Source organism: Neltuma alba, unplaced genomic scaffold (genome assembly GCF_004799145.2).
Source record: "Neltuma alba isolate B1F8T4 unplaced genomic scaffold, ASM479914v2 tig00010344_pilon, whole genome shotgun sequence".
Taxonomy (NCBI): Eukaryota; Viridiplantae; Streptophyta; class Magnoliopsida; order Fabales; family Fabaceae; genus Neltuma; species Neltuma alba.
Window position 1 is genome coordinate 118,409 of NW_021635254.1, and position 20,012 is coordinate 138,420.

The following is a 20,012-nucleotide window of genomic DNA, read 5'->3' on the forward strand; positions in this document are numbered from 1 at the left end:
TTTTTTTAAAATTATAGTTTTATTTCTGCCTAAACTATAGATGCTCATTGCATAACTTGAGTTTACAACATTATTTAAATAGTAACAGATTTTTTTTTCCAAACTCCAGTGGCATTATTATATTATTAACACAAGAACATGAAAACAAATGGAGGGAAGGGAAGGAAAGGACAATATTAGCATGAGGTAATATTATATTATGACGATTTCTTTTTATAGTCTCAAAAAGAGAATTAGAAAGAGAAGAAAGAGAACAGCAAGTGATGTGGTGTACACGTGCATATGGGCTTTGGTTGGTTCTGAATCCTCTCATTAACGCGCTCTCTCTGGCAATTTTGCACGGCTTACGAAGTGAGAAACCCACAGAGACACAGTGAAGGAAGGAAGAAAAGAAAGCAAACGAGGACAGGTTCACCAGCATTACTCGCTGAACCCATAAAAAGGGAGAGACTTGAGAGTTGAAACCCCAACCCACCTTCTCTTTCATTCTGCCAAGTGCCAATGATGTTTAATAATGCCGTGTTCAGAGAGGGAAAGAGAGGGATGGGCGTGAGAGAAACTTGAATGAAAGCATCGTCTGCTTTTTGCTTGAGTTCTTTGTTAGTTCTCCCTTAATCATCATCATTCTTCTTCTACTTCTTCTTCTTCTTCTGTCGGGAAACCCAAGGAAGGATTCTTATACTGTTTGTTTCGTTTTGTCTCTCTGCCATTAATTCCCTCTCTCTTTCCATGAAACTGCAAGATGACAATGGGAGATGAGTCTTTGACAATATCAACAACAGCAGTCCCCTTTGACAGAGCAGTTGAACAGGTCACTTTCCTGTTCCTTTATTCAGTTCTCTCTTGACATTCAAGTTTTCAAATTGTTTCATGTGGATGAACTGTATCCATTCGTTCTTTCTGTGAATTTGAGCTGTTTTGATGAAAGGATTACGGTATGTTTTTTCTCTGCAATATGCCTAAACTACAAAGGGGGGTCCCAATTTTTTAAAGTAATCGCTGGTTTTCCATTCAAAATTCAAAATTTGTCTTTTCTGGGCCCATTCAAAATCTTTTGCCGTTTTAAGAGAGTTTCTCATTCTCTATTCTCTAGTTATTAACAATCATTAACACTATTGTTTCATTCCCTCTCTAAACAAAGCGCTGAACTGATTTTATCATTTACTAACTCTCACAACACGCGTGGGATCGATCGGCAGATTTCTTTCTCTACTTGTTTTTGTTTTTGTTTTTTTTTTTCCTGGCAGAATATGTCTACTATGTCTGAATCACTTATAGAATTGGTTTCATGCCAGTGATTAGTAATAAAGGCAGTTTTTTTTTTTGGGCTTCTGGTTCTTCCTTACGTAACAGTCATGAAAAAATCTATAATCCTTCTGTTCAGTTTAATGTAATTTTGTTCTGACTTCTATTTTACAACAGTTGAGAATCTCCAAACATACATCAATCTAGTGGCGATCTCAATTTCATTCCCCATAGTTTTTTTTCCCCGTTTTACATGCATTCATACAGGTACAGGTACAGGTACAGGTACAGATACACACACATCTCCGTACATGGTCACTTGTATGTCTGAATCTGTGAGTCTCTGTGTGACTTCCCATTTCAATAGGGAAGTTAGAATTTTAGTATCATTTTTATGAAAGGAGTCCCAGATTGTCAAAGTGACTAATATTTGGACTCTAGTGTTGTATTTACTTAACGGAATCTTTTCTACTGTTAATTTACCTTTGTAAGAAAATTGGTGTCTTTTTATCCACAACTGAAAATTTGGTATGTAAAATTTTACTCAGGCAATTGTATTTATAAAGAAAGGTGCATACTTACTGAAGTGTGGACGCAGAGGGAAGCCGAAGCTCTGCCCATTCAGACTTTCTCAGGTAAGAATATGTGAGATGGGAGATTATTTAGGACTTCTCTTTGATCATTCCTCGTCAGTGATTAGGGGAAAAGGGAAATGAAATGCAAATGAATAATTCCTCAGCAAAAAGTTCCTAACATGAGGATATATCTATGTGAACGAGTTGGCTTGTTTATGAATGCTACATTTGGAATTAGAAGATAAAGCTCCACATGGTTGTCTGGAGCTGCTCAAAAATATTCTTTACTATACCTTTCTCCCACAAAATCTCGCCTCTGGCTAGTTTCTTTATCATTGTGGTTTTTTTTTTTTTTTTGGGGGTTGGGGATGCTCTTATTGTCTCTTCAATTGATTGCTCATTCCATATAAGATTTTACTGAGGTTCATGTGGTGGTCTCAAAATGAAAACTTTTTCTGCTAAGGTTGAGAGAATACTAATATTTCTGCCGGTAATCCTTTTCACTCATTTCCAAATGTGCGTGATTTTTCCCCCAGATATGCATGATATGTACCGCAGAATCTGTACTTTTAACAGAAAGCTCTTTGAAAATATAGAATTCAGTTTAGTCTATCTCTCTCCCTTCAATGAAAGCAGCAAATATTTCAACCAGGATACGGAACATTTTTTATTTTCTTTGTAGAAATTTTATCATCCTTAGAGGGAAAAGAAATTGGCAAAGAAAGAAGGCTCATTTCATGATATAAATCAACTATACATTTCATAGAATGCAGACAAGACTCTTCTTTGCTAACAGGACAAGATTTCGTGGCACAATCAAATTAACTATACTAATAGTCTGCACAAGATGACTAATTTTAAGCCATATCACCATCAAACTTATCTTGTTTGTTGCATTTTGTATTGAACTTTAGCTTTACAAAGTAATCAGGGTAATTTATTATCTTCTTAATTGCGACATAAAAATATATGGGAAAAAATGTGAAATGCAAGATGGCTTATGTCAATTGGCAAACATGTGTTATACCCTTGATGCGGAAATTGTAGGACTAATAAGTTTGATATATAACAGGCTAAATTCAAAGGTCTGTAGTGGTAACTTCTAAAATTGATTGCTTACCAAGTTCTCAGCACTTGTCCTGCATTTGTGCATTAACAGCGCACATGGCCCAAATGTTGTTTTTATCTAATTGTTGTGCTTGTTTGCTGTCATATGTTACTTTAGTGGTGCTTGACTGCGTTGTCCCTTGACAGATATTGTTTCACAAGCACACGCTTACACCCGTGTATAACTCTATTTGTTCCTGCATTTCTTATGTTTATTATGATAAGGTTTATTATAAAATGTGTTTTACCCTAATTTCAGGATGAGAAAAATTTGATTTGGTACTCCGGACAGCAGGAAAAACACTTGCGGTTGAGTTCAGTCACTAGAATTATTCAAGGGCAGGGAAATGTATGAAACAAACATTAATTCCTTCTCAGTCATTGCACTGTCTTGAAAGATAACTAAAAAGAACGTACTTGTTTTAGTCTAATAAATTGCCATCCACTTTCAGATAAAGTCCCAAAAGCTAAATCAAAACGGGAAGGAGTGCCATTCATTTTCTCTAATTTATGCTAATGGTGAACGCTCACTTGATCTGGTAATGTGGTTACATATATGTGTGTATATGTATATAACAAATGTGCTTTTGTTTTGTACATACACATTCATTTAAAAATTTCTAATTCTAGTTTCAATCCTCTTCAAATTTATCTCTTCAACTAGATATGCAAGGACAAAGCACAGGCTACTTCTTGGTTTGTGGGCTTGAAAGCCGTAATTTCTCAGTCTCAACACCAAAAACCTTTTAGTAGTTTAAGAAGCTGCAAAGGTATACAGAGTTGTGTCAGTAGTCCAGCTGGAATCTTACGAAGAAAGAAAAACCTTGGCCTTCTGGAGGATGCTGCTGAATTCACAAAGGTTTCCTTAATCTGCTGCATTGCTCTTTCCCTAAAGTTCAAATTTCTTTCCTTTCCTATGGAAAAAGTTCGAATCTGAGAGTAATATCTTAGGTGCAATGATTTTGGGTGTGCGTGTTTAATGAATCTCTTCTTCTTCTTCTTCTTCTTCCACCTCCTCCTCTTTTTGTGTGTGTGTGTTTAATGAATCTTCTTCTTCTTCTTTTGTGCGTGTGTTTAATGAATCTTTTCTCTTTTATGTTTTATTTAACCTATTAAATGAAAAATCAGATTGACCTTTTCCTTGATATTATGATTATTATTCTTCAAATGATTGAATGTGGATTCAGACCACAAGTTAAATGCATTAATGCTGTGTGTAAGTTATGTTTTATGATAAAGGCTTTTCAATGTATACCACTCTTATTTTTTTCCCGTCTTCTTAGACTATCAAATACATATGATTTTCTTGTGGAAGAGATGAGAAATTGTGTCTTTTGAAAATCTCTATATCGTGTCTGAGTAGTAGCGATGCTTAAACATATCAATGTTGCATTTCAGATACCATGAAACAAGCAGGTTTAATGATGTAGTTTCCACCTTAATTTTGACTGCCGATTGTTGTCCTTTGGAAGGTACACAGCGTTTGTGCAAGTCCTACTTTGTCACTTTCAGAGAGGTGCTTTTCTGATGGCTTATCTTATAATTGTGATAGCTTCTATTCATCAGAGTCTTTCCCATCCGATACTCAAAGGGTAGGTGATAATTCAGTTCCAAATTCTCCATGCATCGATCCAGATATTCTTAGCAAGAGTAGGTCAACATATGTTGATACAGAATATCAGAAGGATTTGCCCTATAGGTATCTTGTGCCTGCCACCTCTCCACGTGTAGCAAATAACAATATATTGAAAGATGTCATGATCTGGGGTGGGGGGATTGTCAGAATTGCAGGGAGTGGGAATGACCAGCTTGTCGACCAGCAGGGAGCTCATATGCTGTTGCCAAAGTTACTAGAATCCACTATGATGTTAGATGTAGAAAACATTGCATTAGGAGAAAAACACGCTGTACTTGTTACAAAGCAAGGAGAAGTGTTAAGCTGGGGCGAGGGGAAAGGAGGAAGGCTGGGGCTCAAAGTTGATATAGATATAACCTCTCCCAAAATTGTTGATTCTCTTAATGGGGTGCATGTAAAGGATGTTGCCTGTGGTGAGTACCATGCGTGTGCTTTGACAGATTCTGGCGAAGTATATGCATGGGGGAATAGTGGTTGTGTTGCAGATCAGTTTGGTGAAGGGAGATTCAAAACTCAATGGATACCACACAAACTCTCTGGTCCTTTAGATGGTATTATTATAGCACATGTCACTTGTGGGGAATGGCATACAGCAATTGTCTCATCTTGCGGACGGCTATTTACATATGGGGATGGTACATTTGGAGTTCTTGGGCATGGGAATTCTCTGAGCATTCCTCAACCAAAAGAAGTTGAATCTCTTAAGGGTCTATGGGTGAGGTCTGTTGCTTGTGGATCGTGGCACACAGCAGCAATTGTTGAAGTCATGGTTGACCGCTTTAGGTACAATACTGGTAAGCTGTTCACTTGGGGTGATGGAGAGAAAGGGATGCTTGGCCATGCTGATAACGGGAGGAAGCTCTTGCCAACCTGTGTTTCACAACTGCTGGATTATGATTTTGTTCAAGTATCTTGTGGAAGAATGTTGACTGTAGCACTTACTAATATGGGTAAAGTTTTCACAATGGGAAGTGCAGTGCATGGACAGCTAGGAAGTCCACGTGCCAAGGATAAATCAGTGACAATTGTTGAAGGACTTCTTAAACAGGAGTTTGTGAAAGAGATATCATCAGGTTCATATCACGTTGCTGTCTTGACATCTTCCAGGAGTGTCTATACATGGGGAAAGGGTGCAAATGGACAGCTAGGGTTAGGTGACACCGAGGACAGGTACTCACCATCTTTTGTTGTGGCTCTAAGAGACTGGCAGGTAGAGAGTATTGCTTGTGGACCAAGCAGCACAGCTGCTATCTGTTTACACAAACCAATTTCTATTAGTGACCAGTCAGCTTGTAGTGGTTGTAAATTGCCCTTTGGATTTACAAGGAAGAAGCATAATTGCTATAATTGTGGCCTCCTATTTTGTCATCCATGCAGTAGTAAAAAGGTTACTGATGCAGCTCTGGCACCAAATAAGAACAAGGCTTTTCGGGTTTGTGACCAATGCTTCAATAAGCAGCTTGGAAGTACACCTTCAGTTGCGGCTTCCAGGTCAAGAAATTACAATTCTCAAAAGGTGCTGAAGAATCAGAACAAGTTTACTGATTTTACAGAAGATAGAGGAGAAACAGCAGTGACACAGGGTCCACTGTTGTCTCTTGGTCAATCATGCTACAAAAGAAGCATGCCAGGTGGAAGAAAAGAGTGGAAAAACCAGCAAGAAAGCCAGCAGAATTTAGAAAATATTTCTTCTCTATCTGGTGGAATGCCGAAATGGGGGCAAGTTACATGCCCTGCCCTGTTTAAAAATTGTACAGAAAATTCTGTTTCATCATTTAGAAATAAATTAGGTTCTCTTACTTCAGTGCATTTAGAGTATACTTTATCCAACAATTTGTATGGAGAGAAAGATGCCACAAAGTCTGATAATACATTGATAGAAGAAGTTCAGAGGCTAAGAGCTGAGGTAAGTGACTTAACATTGTTTTTTTTGGCATATTTGCTGGTGCGTAAAATTCCTTCCTTGTTATGCTTTAATTTATCTATTACAATTTTCTATGTTCATATTTAAAAGCTGAGTTTATCTCCAAATGGTGCTAATTTATATCTTTATTTAGGCTAGAATCCTTGAAGAGCAATGTGAGATAGGAAACCGTAAGTTACAAGAATGTCATAAAAAGATTGAGGAGACTTGGCTATTGGCAAAGGAGGAGGCTGCAAAGAGCAAGGCAGCGAAAGAGGTCATAAAAGCCTTGGTATTAAGGGTGAGTTATTTCTTCGTCCATTTATGGCCTCCTTATACCTAGAATATGGATTGCTGGCCAGCTCAATTGATTGACCATATTCACCTTCGTTTTGTATAGGTCTTGTTACTTTCACGGTAATATTAAGATTTTCTGCAGCAAACAGTGTATTTTAGTTAGTCTGTCTTTATGGTGGTGACCTTACTGTCCTTGTACTATGTAATTTATATAATTATAGCTTTTGCAGTTGCAAACAGTATCAGATAAAACCATAGCCGAACAAGACGGAAAGCTGGGGATACAGGAATGTCTGTCAAATTTAACACGCATTCGTACGGATATCAATTCTACAAATGATGGCAATGTGGACAGTCTATCAAATTCCCCTATCGTGTTCTCTGACTCGTTAAAATCCAAACTTGCGAGAAGTTCAATCCTTAAAGGTGATAGATCAAAGGAGGATTCTCAGTTAACTAAAGCAGAATCTCATGAAGATGGCTCTGAGGGCTCGAAGGTTGAATGGGTAGAACAGTATGAGCCTGGTGTCTACATCACTTTAACTGCCTTGCCATGTGGGCAGAAGGGCCTTAAGAGAGTTAGATTCAGGTAATTCGTTTCTGCTTTATTTCAATCTAAGAGTGATGTTATTCAAGAAGTTTTTAGTGGCACACACTGATACACAGCCACTAAAGCTGGAGACAGACATCGTACCTAAACTTCAGAAGCAACATGTAGAGTTGTGGATAGCCAAAAACAAGTTTAAATACTAGAAAACGATTATATCCTCTAACATGCTTGCATGTCTCTTCACTGTTGTTTTGGTCTACCTAATTGGATTTATCTTAGAACCTCAAAAGTGTCATCAGTGTCCACTTTTCTCGCTGCTTGTAGTTTTGAACTTTATAAGGAAATTTCTAGTCATGATATCTGTGGTATGATACAATCCTTTAATTGAGATTCTGCATGATCTTCGTGTCTTCTATGTTTCTTCATTGATCAGTTGGGGGATTGGAGGTTACTTATTAGGTGGTGTCAATATGCAGCAAAAGTTCTTCAATTAGCCGTGTCTACGAAAAGTTGATATGCCAACTGAGTTCATGAATAAACTTATTAGCACGAGACACTATTAACATGTCTGCTTAACATGCTTACATGTATCTCTGTGATTAACTGATCATATGTAGTATCTATTTAATAAATTTTCTGGCTCCCTATCCAACTCTTGATGATCTGAAACTCCATTACTGGCATCTGTGCAATGCAGCCGGAAACAATTTTCTGAGAAGGAAGCCGAGAGATGGTGGGAGAAGAATCAAGCCGCAGTGTATCAGAAGTATGGGATTCAAGGATGTATAAAGACAAGCCAAAACTGGGAGAAGGGCTAATGTTTACCTGGTTTCCATCCCCAGCAGGAACTTGATTCTGCAGCTTGAGTCTAGCTGAGAGGTTTACTGCAAGAAGGACAAAGTCTTCTTGTATCCCAAATATCCTTTGTTCATATGAGTATATTCTTGGGCATTGTCCCATTCCATGTACAGTCACCAAGAACATTGTCTCTCTCTAATCTACATTATAAAAGCTTGTTCCCTTTTGAAGTTAATTTTAGTCTGAAATGGCCAGACAGAGCCGCGCGCGCACATCCCCCACTCCCCACAGGCAAAATCTATTTATAGGAATTCACTTAAATTTGGTCATCACTTTCTTGGTGACTTCCAAAATTTATTCTTTTCACTTGTGTCATTGTTTGTTTTGTTTTAAAGCTCTATTTAAACGAACTGGGAAGTCATACGAAAGAGAGTGATAAGAAAACATGTTTTAGGTTTATGCATGCATGCTGCTGGTGCTGGTACTGGTGAAGGTAATCCAAAAGTGATTATGGTACTCTATTCAAGTTTAGGGATTTAATTTTAGTGATTGGAATACAAATTAATTGGTGGTCATGATTTGTTTAAGTTCATTATAAGGACCTGAGGAAAAAAATTGTGGGTCACACTGGATGTTATCGTACGTTGAGCCCATTGGAGAACCCAAAAAAGTGCATTATCTCTGTTGTGACCAATTTAAAAACAAAATCATTGTGGGCAGAGAAACTTAAGATGCCGCTTAAAGTTTGCTTCTTTCTGTCCATTTTTTGTCTTCTAAGCTTGTGATCCATGTGGGGCCCTGCAGGGGGATGCTCTTTGCTGCCATTCCCTCCCTTCCTCTCAAAAAAATGCATTTACCCAACGCGAAAAGCTTTATTATTAATTACAAATTAATTTGATTCTTTAGCAAGATATATGTGTATATATATAAAATTATGTTTGTTGGTTTGGTTGATAATAACTGTTTTCATAGATCCTAAAAACTTGAGTTTGAGTTTTGTTACAAATATGAGGATCTCATTGATTAGTAATTAGTAAATGCTTATATCATACTAATAAAAAATCTTATTTGTTAATATACACACGCATGAAATTAAGAGAAGATGATGGAGGAAGAAAAACTGAAAAAGTAGAGAAGGAATAGATTCATAAAGGGGAAAAGAACCAAAATATGGGTTCATGAAAGGTAAAGGTTGATATGATATTTATATTTATTAATAAAGAGGAGCATATTATAATATATAGGTTACAGGATATATTGGCAGGACGGCAAGAGGCAAAAGCATCAGATATCCCACGAACAAGTGATTCTTCCATGCATGCCACGTGGATGCTTTATTTGGTTCACGTGGCAAAAGCAGGCCCCACATGGGTCCCACCTTGGACTTAGCTGTACATATCCCCCATCATCCTTCCATTGTCCTCCCCATATAGTTTTAAAGGTTTTAAAATGGTTCAGTCCATAATTAATAATTGGTGTTCACGTAATTGCCAAGATAATCTTACCCATGTAATCCTGTAAGCTAATAATATACAGTAGATACTGAATTAAAAAAACTCACTTTTGTCTTTCAAGATTGCATTGAACATTTTTTCTTCAACAATTTTTTATTACCGTAAATTTTTTTATCTATTTTTTTTTTTTCATACTGTATGGGTTCTTATACTATTTGCATAGTTGATTTTAAAATAAAATTAAAAAAATGATAAACCAAACAATCTTGTCTTGTCTTAATTAGAACGAGATGCCATCAGGAAAAGACAAGACACAAAATGAAAAAAAACCATCCCAATTTTGAGACAACACCAAGATGTAGTTGTTACAATCGTGACCCATGAACACCGTCACCTAATCAATTTAGATGTGAGCATATAGTAGAGGATTTAATCACTTAAACAAAATACTATCTCATTCCTTAATATAAAAACTCATTTAATTTTTATTTTGGTCCTAAATATAAGACATCAATACACTTCGTCTCTTATATTTATTCATTTCTTCTTAAGATAGTCCTTATAATAATGATAGTTCTAACCAATACATATAATTAGCAATGATACTTTAAGAAAGATAACACCTATTTATTACAAATAACTAACTTAATTAATTTTTTTAATCTACTCAAATTAGTCAACTAACTCTTATATTAAAGACTAGATATAGTATAAGAATTTCAACTCTTGTAAATATAGCAATCTAGTAAAATACAATTTACTTCCCTTCTCTAAGAGAGATTGGACTATGTTGTCAATAGAGAGTATACTTCATGTATTTCACCAAAAAGTCACACCCTTATTAAACACACTTTAATAATACAATATCAATTATTTTTTATTCTTTTCTTGATGCATTAGAATAGTTGAAACTCTTGATCTCTCTTCTTATATTCCACATTATTTTTTTTCTTTCTAATTTATCATATTATCAATACTTTTGGGGTGTGTGTGTGTGTACCCATTGATCACATTAGGGCGTAATCTGCAAAAAGAAGTTAATAAAGTTGCAGATTGAAATAAAGATATTACAATTTGTCATTAATTAATTGAAACCTGCTCATAGAATGTGTCCATTTCCCTTTCTCTCACGCACATAATCGGCCCATATATAATACTCTGCCAGTCCTTAATATAATATCCAATTCTTGAGTTGATTTTGGTTCTAAATATAAGACCAATTTCTCATATTTATTAATTTTTTCTAAATTACCCCTATGCATACTCCCTCAACCATAATCAAATAGAAAAAGGAGAGGGGGTATTAAAAAAGATGATTATGGTGTTTTAGAAAAAACGTTTCACTTTTCTTATAATTAACTAACTTACCTAACTTCCTTAATCTAATCAAATTAGTTAAATAGGTCTTATATTAAGGACCAGAGGAGTATTATTTAGAACATTTTTAATACATAGTATATCAAATGTATATTTCACACACCCACATATCATACTAATTTTGAATGGCATGAAAAATTAAAATGCCATCACATATATGCGAGCGCATAGCAAATACTACCTCCGATCTTTAATAGAAAAATATAAATTTAACTAATTTGAATAGATTAACAAAACTAGTTTTGGTAATAAAAAAAAGTTAAACTATTTGTCAAAAAATATGTATTAATTTTTCTAAAATGCCCTTGTAGATCATTTGTATTAAAACTATCTATTGATGAAAACTCGTTTAACATGTTCAATCAGTATGGATAGTTGGGAAGAAAAAATGATAAATGTAAGGGACAAAATGAATTAAAATATTATATTGAGGACCAAATCTAATTTCTAACTATAGTACTATTATATTACAGACCAGAGGTAGTATCCAGTTTTTAATATAAGAGCTAATCTTTGGTTAGACTTGATCCTAAATATAAAATCTTAATTCACTTTATTTCTTAAATTTATAATTCAAACTAAATAAGAGGTTTTCACAAAAAAAAAAATTTCTATTATACATGACTAGATATGGTGTTTGGCGACATATACATTCGTTAAAAATGACTAACTAAATTAATTTCTTTAATATCTGTAACCTAGTTACTTAGCTATTATATTAAGAACTGAATTTGGTATATCTCTGGGCTGACAAAATAAGAAAATCAACGTCAATGATTGAATTTCAACCTAATTAATGTAAGTGGTGATCACAATATACAAGAACTGGAGAAACTGTGTTGCATGCATCTACAACCGAACGTAATGTGAGAGAATCAACAGTTCTTAACCAATATTCCAAAAAGAACAGGAAAACACACCCACACGTTAAGAATTTCGATCTCCGCAAAAAGTGCGTAAAAATTTGAAGATATGCTGTTGTAGGAGCACACAAATTCTGAACCATTCAGCATCCACGTGAAAAGAAGAAATGTAACAAAAGCGAACGAAAATGATAGGCGACAACATAAAAAAGTAGACAACAACATGAGATATATTATTAGAAAACATGTATATATATAAATATATAATAGACACAGACAAATGTGAAAGGGGTGGTTGTTTTCGTTTAGAAACAGCCGCCAAAGATGGTTGTCTTCATGAGTTTCCTCACGTCAACGTAGATCCCATATTCTTGTATACGTATAATATATACTAACGTGCATGAGATGCAACCACTCAGAGGATGCCACGTGGAGGAGCTGGGAATTTTTGGAAGGAACTAGTACGAAGCATTGGATAACTGGGCGCAGAAGAGAGAGAGGGTTAGATTAGCCATAACGAATAAGCAATGCAAGCTTGATCACAAAGAAAAGGGGAATCATTCATCATCTTGATCAAAAAAACAAATGAAAAGTAACAAAAAGCCAAGTGGGGCTGACACAAACCTTCGCTTTGCTTTTGTTTTGTTTATTTACTCTCTCTCTCTCTCTCTCTCTCTACTCCTGTCGTCTTTATCAAAACCCCAAGCAACCCTCGGAAATCATCCTCTCTTCCTCTTCTCTTTTGCCATTCTTTGATCATCCTCAAGCTCTTCCTCTCTCTGCCGCCTTTGGATCTTCTTCCTCTAAGGTCTGATCCATCTCTCTCCAACTATATATATGTGTGTGTTTCTTACATATATACATATATATAGATGAATGCATGAATAATGATTTAAGTTGTTTTGACAGTACATTATATGTATGGTTGCTGCATAATTATGATTAGTGTAATTACTTGGGATATTGAGACTTTTGAGTCTGTGTGGTTTTGTTTAGGTCACAGATAACTGATAAACATATAAAGAAGGAGGTCCGAAGGTAGGTGATATATATATATATATAGATGGCACCAGTTTCATTTCCTCCGGGATTCAGATTCCACCCTACAGATGAAGAGCTCGTTGCTTACTATCTGAAAAGAAAGATTAACGGCCTCAAGATTGAGTTAGAGATCATCCCTGAAGTTGATCTCTACAAGTGCGAACCATGGGACTTGCCAGGTACATACATATATAAATGTGTGTGTTATATATGTCGTAATCTCAAAATTCTAATAGTAATACGTAATTATAGGTTGCTAATAAGCTTTAAAATTGTTTAATTTTCTGGAAGATGTTATAGAGAGAGAGATATATATATCTACCTTGTTTTTCTCAAAGTTTTCTTTGTTTCCCCTTACTGCAAAATTGTTTCCACGAATAAAACTTGCTTCTCTGTTCTCTTGGCTTTGTTGGAGGATGAAAAAACACATGCTTGCTTTATTGGTCAAGTATATATTTCGCTTTAACATCATAAAATATCTGGCGTGGTTTTGCACTTAAGCTTCTGGGGTGGTGGGTCCCTTCACCTTTAGCCAGTAATAAGACAAGAGAAGAATTCTGCAGTCAAAAAGCTAACCCACAAAGAAATTAAAAGAAAACATCATTTCATGGTCTCCAAGGCGTTCAAATTAAAACTCCCATGCAACGCATTTATCACAAACTTTGGGTTTTTTTTTGGATGCAGGGAAATCGCTGTTACCAGGGAAAGACTTGGAGTGGTATTTCTTCAGTCCTCGAGATAGGAAATATCCAAACGGATCAAGAACGAACAGAGCCACAAGATCTGGGTATTGGAAGGCCACAGGAAAAGACAGGAAAGTGAATTCACAGAGTAGAGCAGTGGGCATGAAGAAAACCCTAGTTTATTATCGAGGAAGAGCCCCACATGGCTCTCGTACTGGTTGGGTCATGCATGAGTATCGTCTTCACGAGCGAGAATGTGATCCTGCTTCTTCTGGCATGCAGGTAATTAACAAATAACACCTTCTCTTTATTATTAGCTTCTTCCGTTCTTAAATATAAGATCTCAATCCATTTTTATTTTTCAGATTTATGAATATCTTCCCAAACTGTTTATTGTAGGCACCTTTTGGTTAATACTCCATCTGGTCTCTATAGTTGGAGGATTAGATTTAATTCTAAATATAAAACTTCAATTCATTTTATCTTCTGTATTTATCTTCTTCCCCTAATTAATTTATTTAACTTATAAACATATATTACATGGGTATTATAATTAATTCATTTATTTAATTTTATTAATCTACCTAAATTAATCAAATAGTTCTTATATATATAGATCTTCTGATGTTATTAATGAGTCTCTTCAAAGAAATAACTAGATCTTGGGATGCATATCTGAATATATATTCATGATTTCAGGAGGCATATTCTCTGTGCCGTGTGTTTAAGAAGAGCGCAGTGATAAGTCCAAAGATAGAAGAGCAGTATGTGAGGAGCAATCATGGGAATTATCATAATCAGCAGCAGCAGATGGGTAGTGATCAGACGTCATCAAGCATTAATGACTTTTACTCTGAAGGAAGAGGCGAAGACTTCGACAGCTCCAACAATTACTTGATGCCTCTTGATCATCGTCATCATCATCAGTCAGCCTACATGATGCAGCATCCAAATGGGACGACCAGCAGCTTCAATAATGTCAATTCTTCATGTGGAATCACTTCACAACATGCGAATCCTACTAGTTGGTCGCAGTTCTTGTCTGATGATCCATTGTTAAGCCTCCCAACAACGTCTTCATTTCCCAATTATGGAGCCATATCCTATCCTCCCTCCAAGGTAAATCATGCGAATCCTACTTTTTGGCTTAGAGATGGTTATTTGATTAGGTATGGATTCTGTCTAAGTTTCCTGGATAACCAAGCAGCTAGATCAAGAGAGAAAGAATTAGTAATTTAAATAAGCCCTAGATGGGACCCACAAATCAGTCTCTCTGCCTTTAGATGGTTTGAATTTTTATCTATATATTTAACTAATAATGGACAAAGGATTTCTTTTTGAATCTTTAATTGTTAGTGTCATTTTTAATCCTGTGCATGTTTAGGGATGTTAACAAATAATTAATTGGACTTGTTTATGTATATAGATATCCGAAATGGATGGAAGCATGTGATGTTTCATGTTATAAACATTCTATATGCTATCCAAAAATGGTATCTCACATGCATATATGAGTTTTTTAACCCGGTTATATTTTGCAAATCACTGATAATTAACCTTTTCTTGATAAAAAAAATTTAAATTCTCACAGCAATTAATTATGGCCTTTCATATCCACTGTTTAAGAAAGAGTGAATATAAATGAATATTTGATCAACCTTTGATAAACTTTACACGGCGTTATAATGTGTATATATATTTAATTTATACTAATATATATGACTTGAGATACCAAATATAACTTAAGCTCTCGAGTCGTATCTTCTAGTGATTTAAAGAAACCGCGTTAAACTCGTACTTGTGTGGGTATTTAAGATGATTCAGCTTCCATTCACGGCTCATGTATGCGTGTATATATATATGATGTGTTTTGTAGGTGGACATAGCTTTAGAATGCGCAAGGATGCAGAATAGGTTCAGTATGCCTCCATTGGAAGTGGAGGACTTCCCTCAAGTTGGGATTTCTGAACTGAGGATGCCACAACAACAACCTCATCATTCTGGGGCCATAGTTCATGGAAGCAGAACTGAAACAACAACAACAGATATTTTGCAGGAGATTCTATCAGTAGCTCATGCTTCTCAGGAGCTCATTAATCAGAACTCAAACTATTCATCAGCCACCACTTGGGGCGGCGGCGGCGAAAACTATGCTCGTGAAGAAGATGATGACTTCACCTTCATGGTGGGAAGAGGAAGTGGTGATGATCAGAACTATAATTACAGCCACCATGTGAGTGACTTGAGTTCCATGATGAGAGGCATTAATAATAATGAGGCTACTACATGGGAAGATCAGAGCACAGCCAGGCCAATAGAGATTGCGGATTTGGATGATGAGTTCAAGGCAGAGAGGATGGTGGAGAACTTGAGATGGGTTGGAATGTCAACCAAAAATACGGATAAGGTATGTTAGTGTTTTCATGATCCTTAATGGTTCAATTTTTCTAACCAGGCTAAAACAGTAACATACTACATCCAATTTTTAATATAAGAGCTAGTTGACTAATTTGAGTAGATTAAGAAAACTAATTAAGTTAGTTATTTGTAACAAACATATATTGTCTTTCCTAAAATATCCTTGTTCATCAAATGTGTATTGGTTAGAACTACTATTATTATAAGGACTACATTAGAAAAATATATATAAATATAAGAGACAAAGTAAATTAGGATCTTATATGTAGGACCAGAATATAAGTAAAAAAAACTCTTATATTATGGATCAGAAGTATTAAATATCTATACATATCTGTGGATATGTAAAAATCTATTGTCTTATCAATCAGATGTTGTTCATTTACAACTTACTATTCTTTATAGTGCACCTTGAACTTCAGAAAAGCCAATGCAGATATCATATTAGTTCTTCTGATAAATATTTGTTATATATACAGTATCCTGATGAATACATAATTTATATGAAAATTTTTACAATTGCGCAGAGCTTTATGGAAGATCAAAAGATTGTTCCTATTGAGGATATTACAAATTTCCAAATAAATAAGGAAGACAATGACGTGCAAGGTACGGAAGATCGACATTTTAAGTGTTTGCAACTAAATTTTATTATCGAAACATAGGGTGAAAACATGTTTTATAACTCGGAATTTTATTATTAAAAAAAAGTAACAATCACTTGTCAAAACGTAGAAAATCTTGTGATTTTTCCCTATGTAATTAGCGGTTATGTAAACTTTAATCTCCCATAATAATTTAGAGGGGTTTTTATTTTGCAGCAGAATCTGTGCAGCACCAGAGCAACGACATGAATGACTTCTCATTGGGATTCATCAATTATGATGAACCAAATGAGAACTTCATAGATGAAGGTACCCCCATGGATGACTATTCAAGCTCTCCAAGCTGCTTTGAGGTTGTTGAGGAAGTAAAAGTCAGCCACGGAATGTTTGTGGCAACTCGCCAAGCAGCTGAGACATTCTTTCACCAGATAGTTCCTTCACAAACCCTCAAGGTTCATCTCAACCCAATAACGGCAACTAACACTACTCTTTCATCAGAAAATGCAGAAACAGCAGAGACAGAAACACTGAGAATGGAGAACCAAGGGTCCTATTTCACGAAACTTAAAGACTATGTGACGGGAAAGCTAATAATGAAGCCTTCAAAGACCGCTAGTGCTATTATGTTCATATTTGCATTTCTCTTGATGCACTTTGCTTCATATTTGGAGGCGCATGCGCAAATCTTGAAACTAGATCCTCAAGATGAAGATGTCAAAGAGAAACATTGCTCTTGTGCCAGCAGCAAGAAGGAATTCTCATGGAATGGGAAAGAAGGGGTTTGGTTTGTTGGTATCAAAAGTGGAAGAGGGTTTAGTGTGGTGTTGAAGAAGATAGGGATTTTCCTCACAATTTCTTTAGCACTTTGCACTATGTGGGCTAACCACATCACCGTTGATTAACCCCTAAATTAATTATCTGTTTTTGTTTCTGATTAAAGGAATCTGAAAAGGTTCAATTCCCTAGGTTTCTCCCAGTTAAGGAGCTTGGAGGCTAATGCATCCCAACTTGTACTTTACTTTGACACACTCTCTTTAATTAAGTTACTTGTACTCTATTCTTATATAGAATAACTTACCTTTACTTCTTTTCCTTCTTAACATGACAACTTCCCACACACGTTGGATATCATATTTTCACATGGCTTAAACTTATTTGAGAAGAGTATTAAAGATAATGTACATGATCAAGGGTATTTGTAGTTTATATATATATATACACACACACGGAAATATCATCTCCCGAGATATTAGGAGGATTATAGGAATCAGATTTAATTTGATTTATTCCCTAGAATATCTCTGTAATCCCTCTCGATCTCATCTATAATCTCTCTCGATCCCCATTCTACTTATATATACAGTGTACAGTAACACCCAGAATATACAAGTGAATATTTTCCACATATTACCGTGTCTATATGGTATCAGAGCCGGCGGACGGTCGTCCTTCAGCGAGTCCGGTGAATCCCTCATCTTCGTCCTCCACGTCGGAGGACACACCAGTTGGGTCGAGCCCCAGGCAGCGTCCGACCACGATGGACCCTCCTGGTGGATCCCCTGCGCAAGTTTCGAGTTCGATCAATGCACCCTCCGCGTCGACCATCAATGTCGATGGTTCTTCCATTGCCCTTGTATCGGAAAAACTCATCGGCAGCAATTATAGGGAGTGGGCTCAGGCTATGCGTTTAGCCATTGGTGGCCGTGGCAAGCTCGGTCTGATCACTGGAGAGTCGACCACACCCAGTGACCTGAAGTCTTCAGAGATGCAGCGATGGCTCACGGACAATTCCCTTGTGTGCTCCTGGTTGATTAATGCTATGTCACCCTCCCTCAAAAGGAGTTTCATGTATTTACCTACTGCTAAAGACATGTGGGATGCTGTCCGCGAGTCGTATTCGGATGGCGAGGACCTTGCCCGCCTATATGATCTAAAAACCAGAATCTGGAATATCAAGCAGGGCACTCGCACCGTTACAGAATACTGGTTGGAGCTCATTGGACTGTGGCAGGAATTGGATATGATCACCGAGGAGGAGTGGTCTTCTTCCACTGATGCTGCGCGACACAAAAATAATGTTGAAAAGGAACGTGTTTTTCAGTTCCTCGCTGGATTGAACCCTGAATTTGATGACATTCAAAGCCGGATCCTAAGTCGTTAATCACTGCCTAACACTCGTGAGGCCTTCTCTGAAGTACGCCGTGAAGCCTCACGTCGCGACGTTATGCTGCACCCTGCCTCTTCCACTGTTTCTGACTCATCTGCTCTTGTCAGTAGAGGGGGTCCTCATCTTCCTCCACAAAGCCCAAAGTCACCTGTGATCATTGCAAGAAGCCAGGCCATACACGTGATCGCTGCTGGGACATCCATAGAAAACTAGCTGATTGGAAATCTCGAAAGGGTAAACCTCGAGGCTATCAGGTATCACCAGAACCCTCTCAATCCTCTGATTCCCTTCCAACATTATCAAATGAGCAACTACAGCAATTACTTACTGCTCTCAAAGGCCTCCCAACGCAGCAACCTCCCCTTGCTGCGTCTGCCTCCATAGCTCACACAGGTACCTCTCCATTCGCTCTTCATACCTCGTTCTCGTCCAATAAATGGATAGTTGACACTGGTGCTACTGATCATATGACCTCGGATGCTCGTATGTTTGTTACCTATTTTCCTTGTGCTAGTAATGACAAAATCACAACTGCTAATGGGTCGGCCTCTCCCATTGTCGGCAAAGGCTCGATTACTCTTTCAGATTCATTACATCTCAATTCTGTCTTACATGTCCCCCATTTGGCCTGTAACCTCCTTTCTATCAGCAAAATTACTAAACATGCAAATTGTGGTGCTTACTTTTTTCCCACTTTCTGTGTTTTTCAGGATCTCTCATCAGGGAAGATGATTGGCATAGCTAGGGAGCATAATGGTCTCTATTATCTCGATGTCTCTACCGTGACTGCCTTGTGTTCGCAAATCCATGGTCTTGTTTCTACTCCTAACAATAATGATGTTTTATTATGGCAAAAAAGAATGGGTCATCCCAGTTTCTCTTATTTGCAACGCTTGTTTCCTCATTTATCCATTAATAAAAATTCCACTGTTCATTGTGATTCTTGTACACTTGCCAAACACCATCGTGCACCTTTTCCGCCATCACAATACAAACCAACTCGTCCGTTTTCTATAATTCATAGCGATGTTTGGAGTCCGTCTCGTGTTTCTAACCGTACCCACTCAAAATGGTTTGTCACCTTCATTGACGATCACACACGAATGACTTGGGTTTACTTACTTAAAGAAAAATCCGTCGTTCCCTCTGTTTTTATGGAATTCTTTCACCTTGTCAAAAATCAATTCAACACCACAATACAGGTTTTATACACGGATAATGGTACTGAGTATTTCAATCACCAGCTTGACTCTTTTCTGAAAACCAATGGCATTGTCCATAATAGGTCTTGCC

General features: G+C 36.7%; 3 protein-coding genes across 8 annotated transcripts; all 3 read left to right on the top strand.

Moving 5' to 3' along the window:
- The first annotated feature begins 395 nt into the window (after positions 1-395).
- LOC114755870 (PH, RCC1 and FYVE domains-containing protein 1) lies at positions 396-8,346 on the top strand. Of its 5 annotated transcripts, XM_028944759.1 has the most exons (10): positions 396-599; positions 743-811; positions 1,794-1,880; positions 3,187-3,276; positions 3,380-3,466; positions 3,592-3,786; positions 4,400-6,469; positions 6,621-6,767; positions 6,985-7,352; positions 8,011-8,346. In XM_028944759.1, exons 2-10 carry the CDS (start codon positions 743-745, stop codon positions 8,129-8,131), a joined length of 3,234 nt encoding a protein of 1,077 aa, XP_028800592.1. In that variant the 5' UTR covers positions 396-599; the 3' UTR covers positions 8,132-8,346. The 5 variants fall into 5 exon arrangements, with proteins under 5 accessions (XP_028800592.1, XP_028800591.1, XP_028800593.1 ...); XM_028944758.1 differs by having other exon boundaries at positions 396-811; XM_028944760.1 differs by having other exon boundaries at positions 396-811; positions 6,994-7,352.
- A 4,218-nt stretch (positions 8,347-12,564) lies between these two features.
- On the top strand, positions 12,565-17,639 carry LOC114755877 (NAC domain-containing protein 86-like). 2 transcript variants are annotated; one of them, XM_028944773.1, is made up of 7 exons: positions 12,565-12,613; positions 12,802-13,025; positions 13,531-13,811; positions 14,229-14,648; positions 15,406-15,936; positions 16,475-16,556; positions 16,769-17,639. In XM_028944773.1, exons 2-7 carry the CDS (start codon positions 12,869-12,871, stop codon positions 17,452-17,454), a joined length of 2,157 nt encoding a protein of 718 aa, XP_028800606.1. In that variant the 5' UTR covers positions 12,565-12,613; positions 12,802-12,868; the 3' UTR covers positions 17,455-17,639. The 2 variants fall into 2 exon arrangements, with proteins under 2 accessions (XP_028800606.1, XP_028800607.1); XM_028944774.1 differs by having other exon boundaries at positions 16,772-17,639.
- A 333-nt stretch (positions 17,640-17,972) lies between these two features.
- On the top strand, positions 17,973-18,713 carry LOC114755871 (uncharacterized). Its single transcript, XM_028944764.1, has one exon. The coding sequence runs from the start codon at positions 17,973-17,975 to the stop codon at positions 18,711-18,713; it is 741 nt and encodes a 246-aa protein (XP_028800597.1).
- Positions 18,714-20,012: the final 1,299 nt, after the last annotated feature.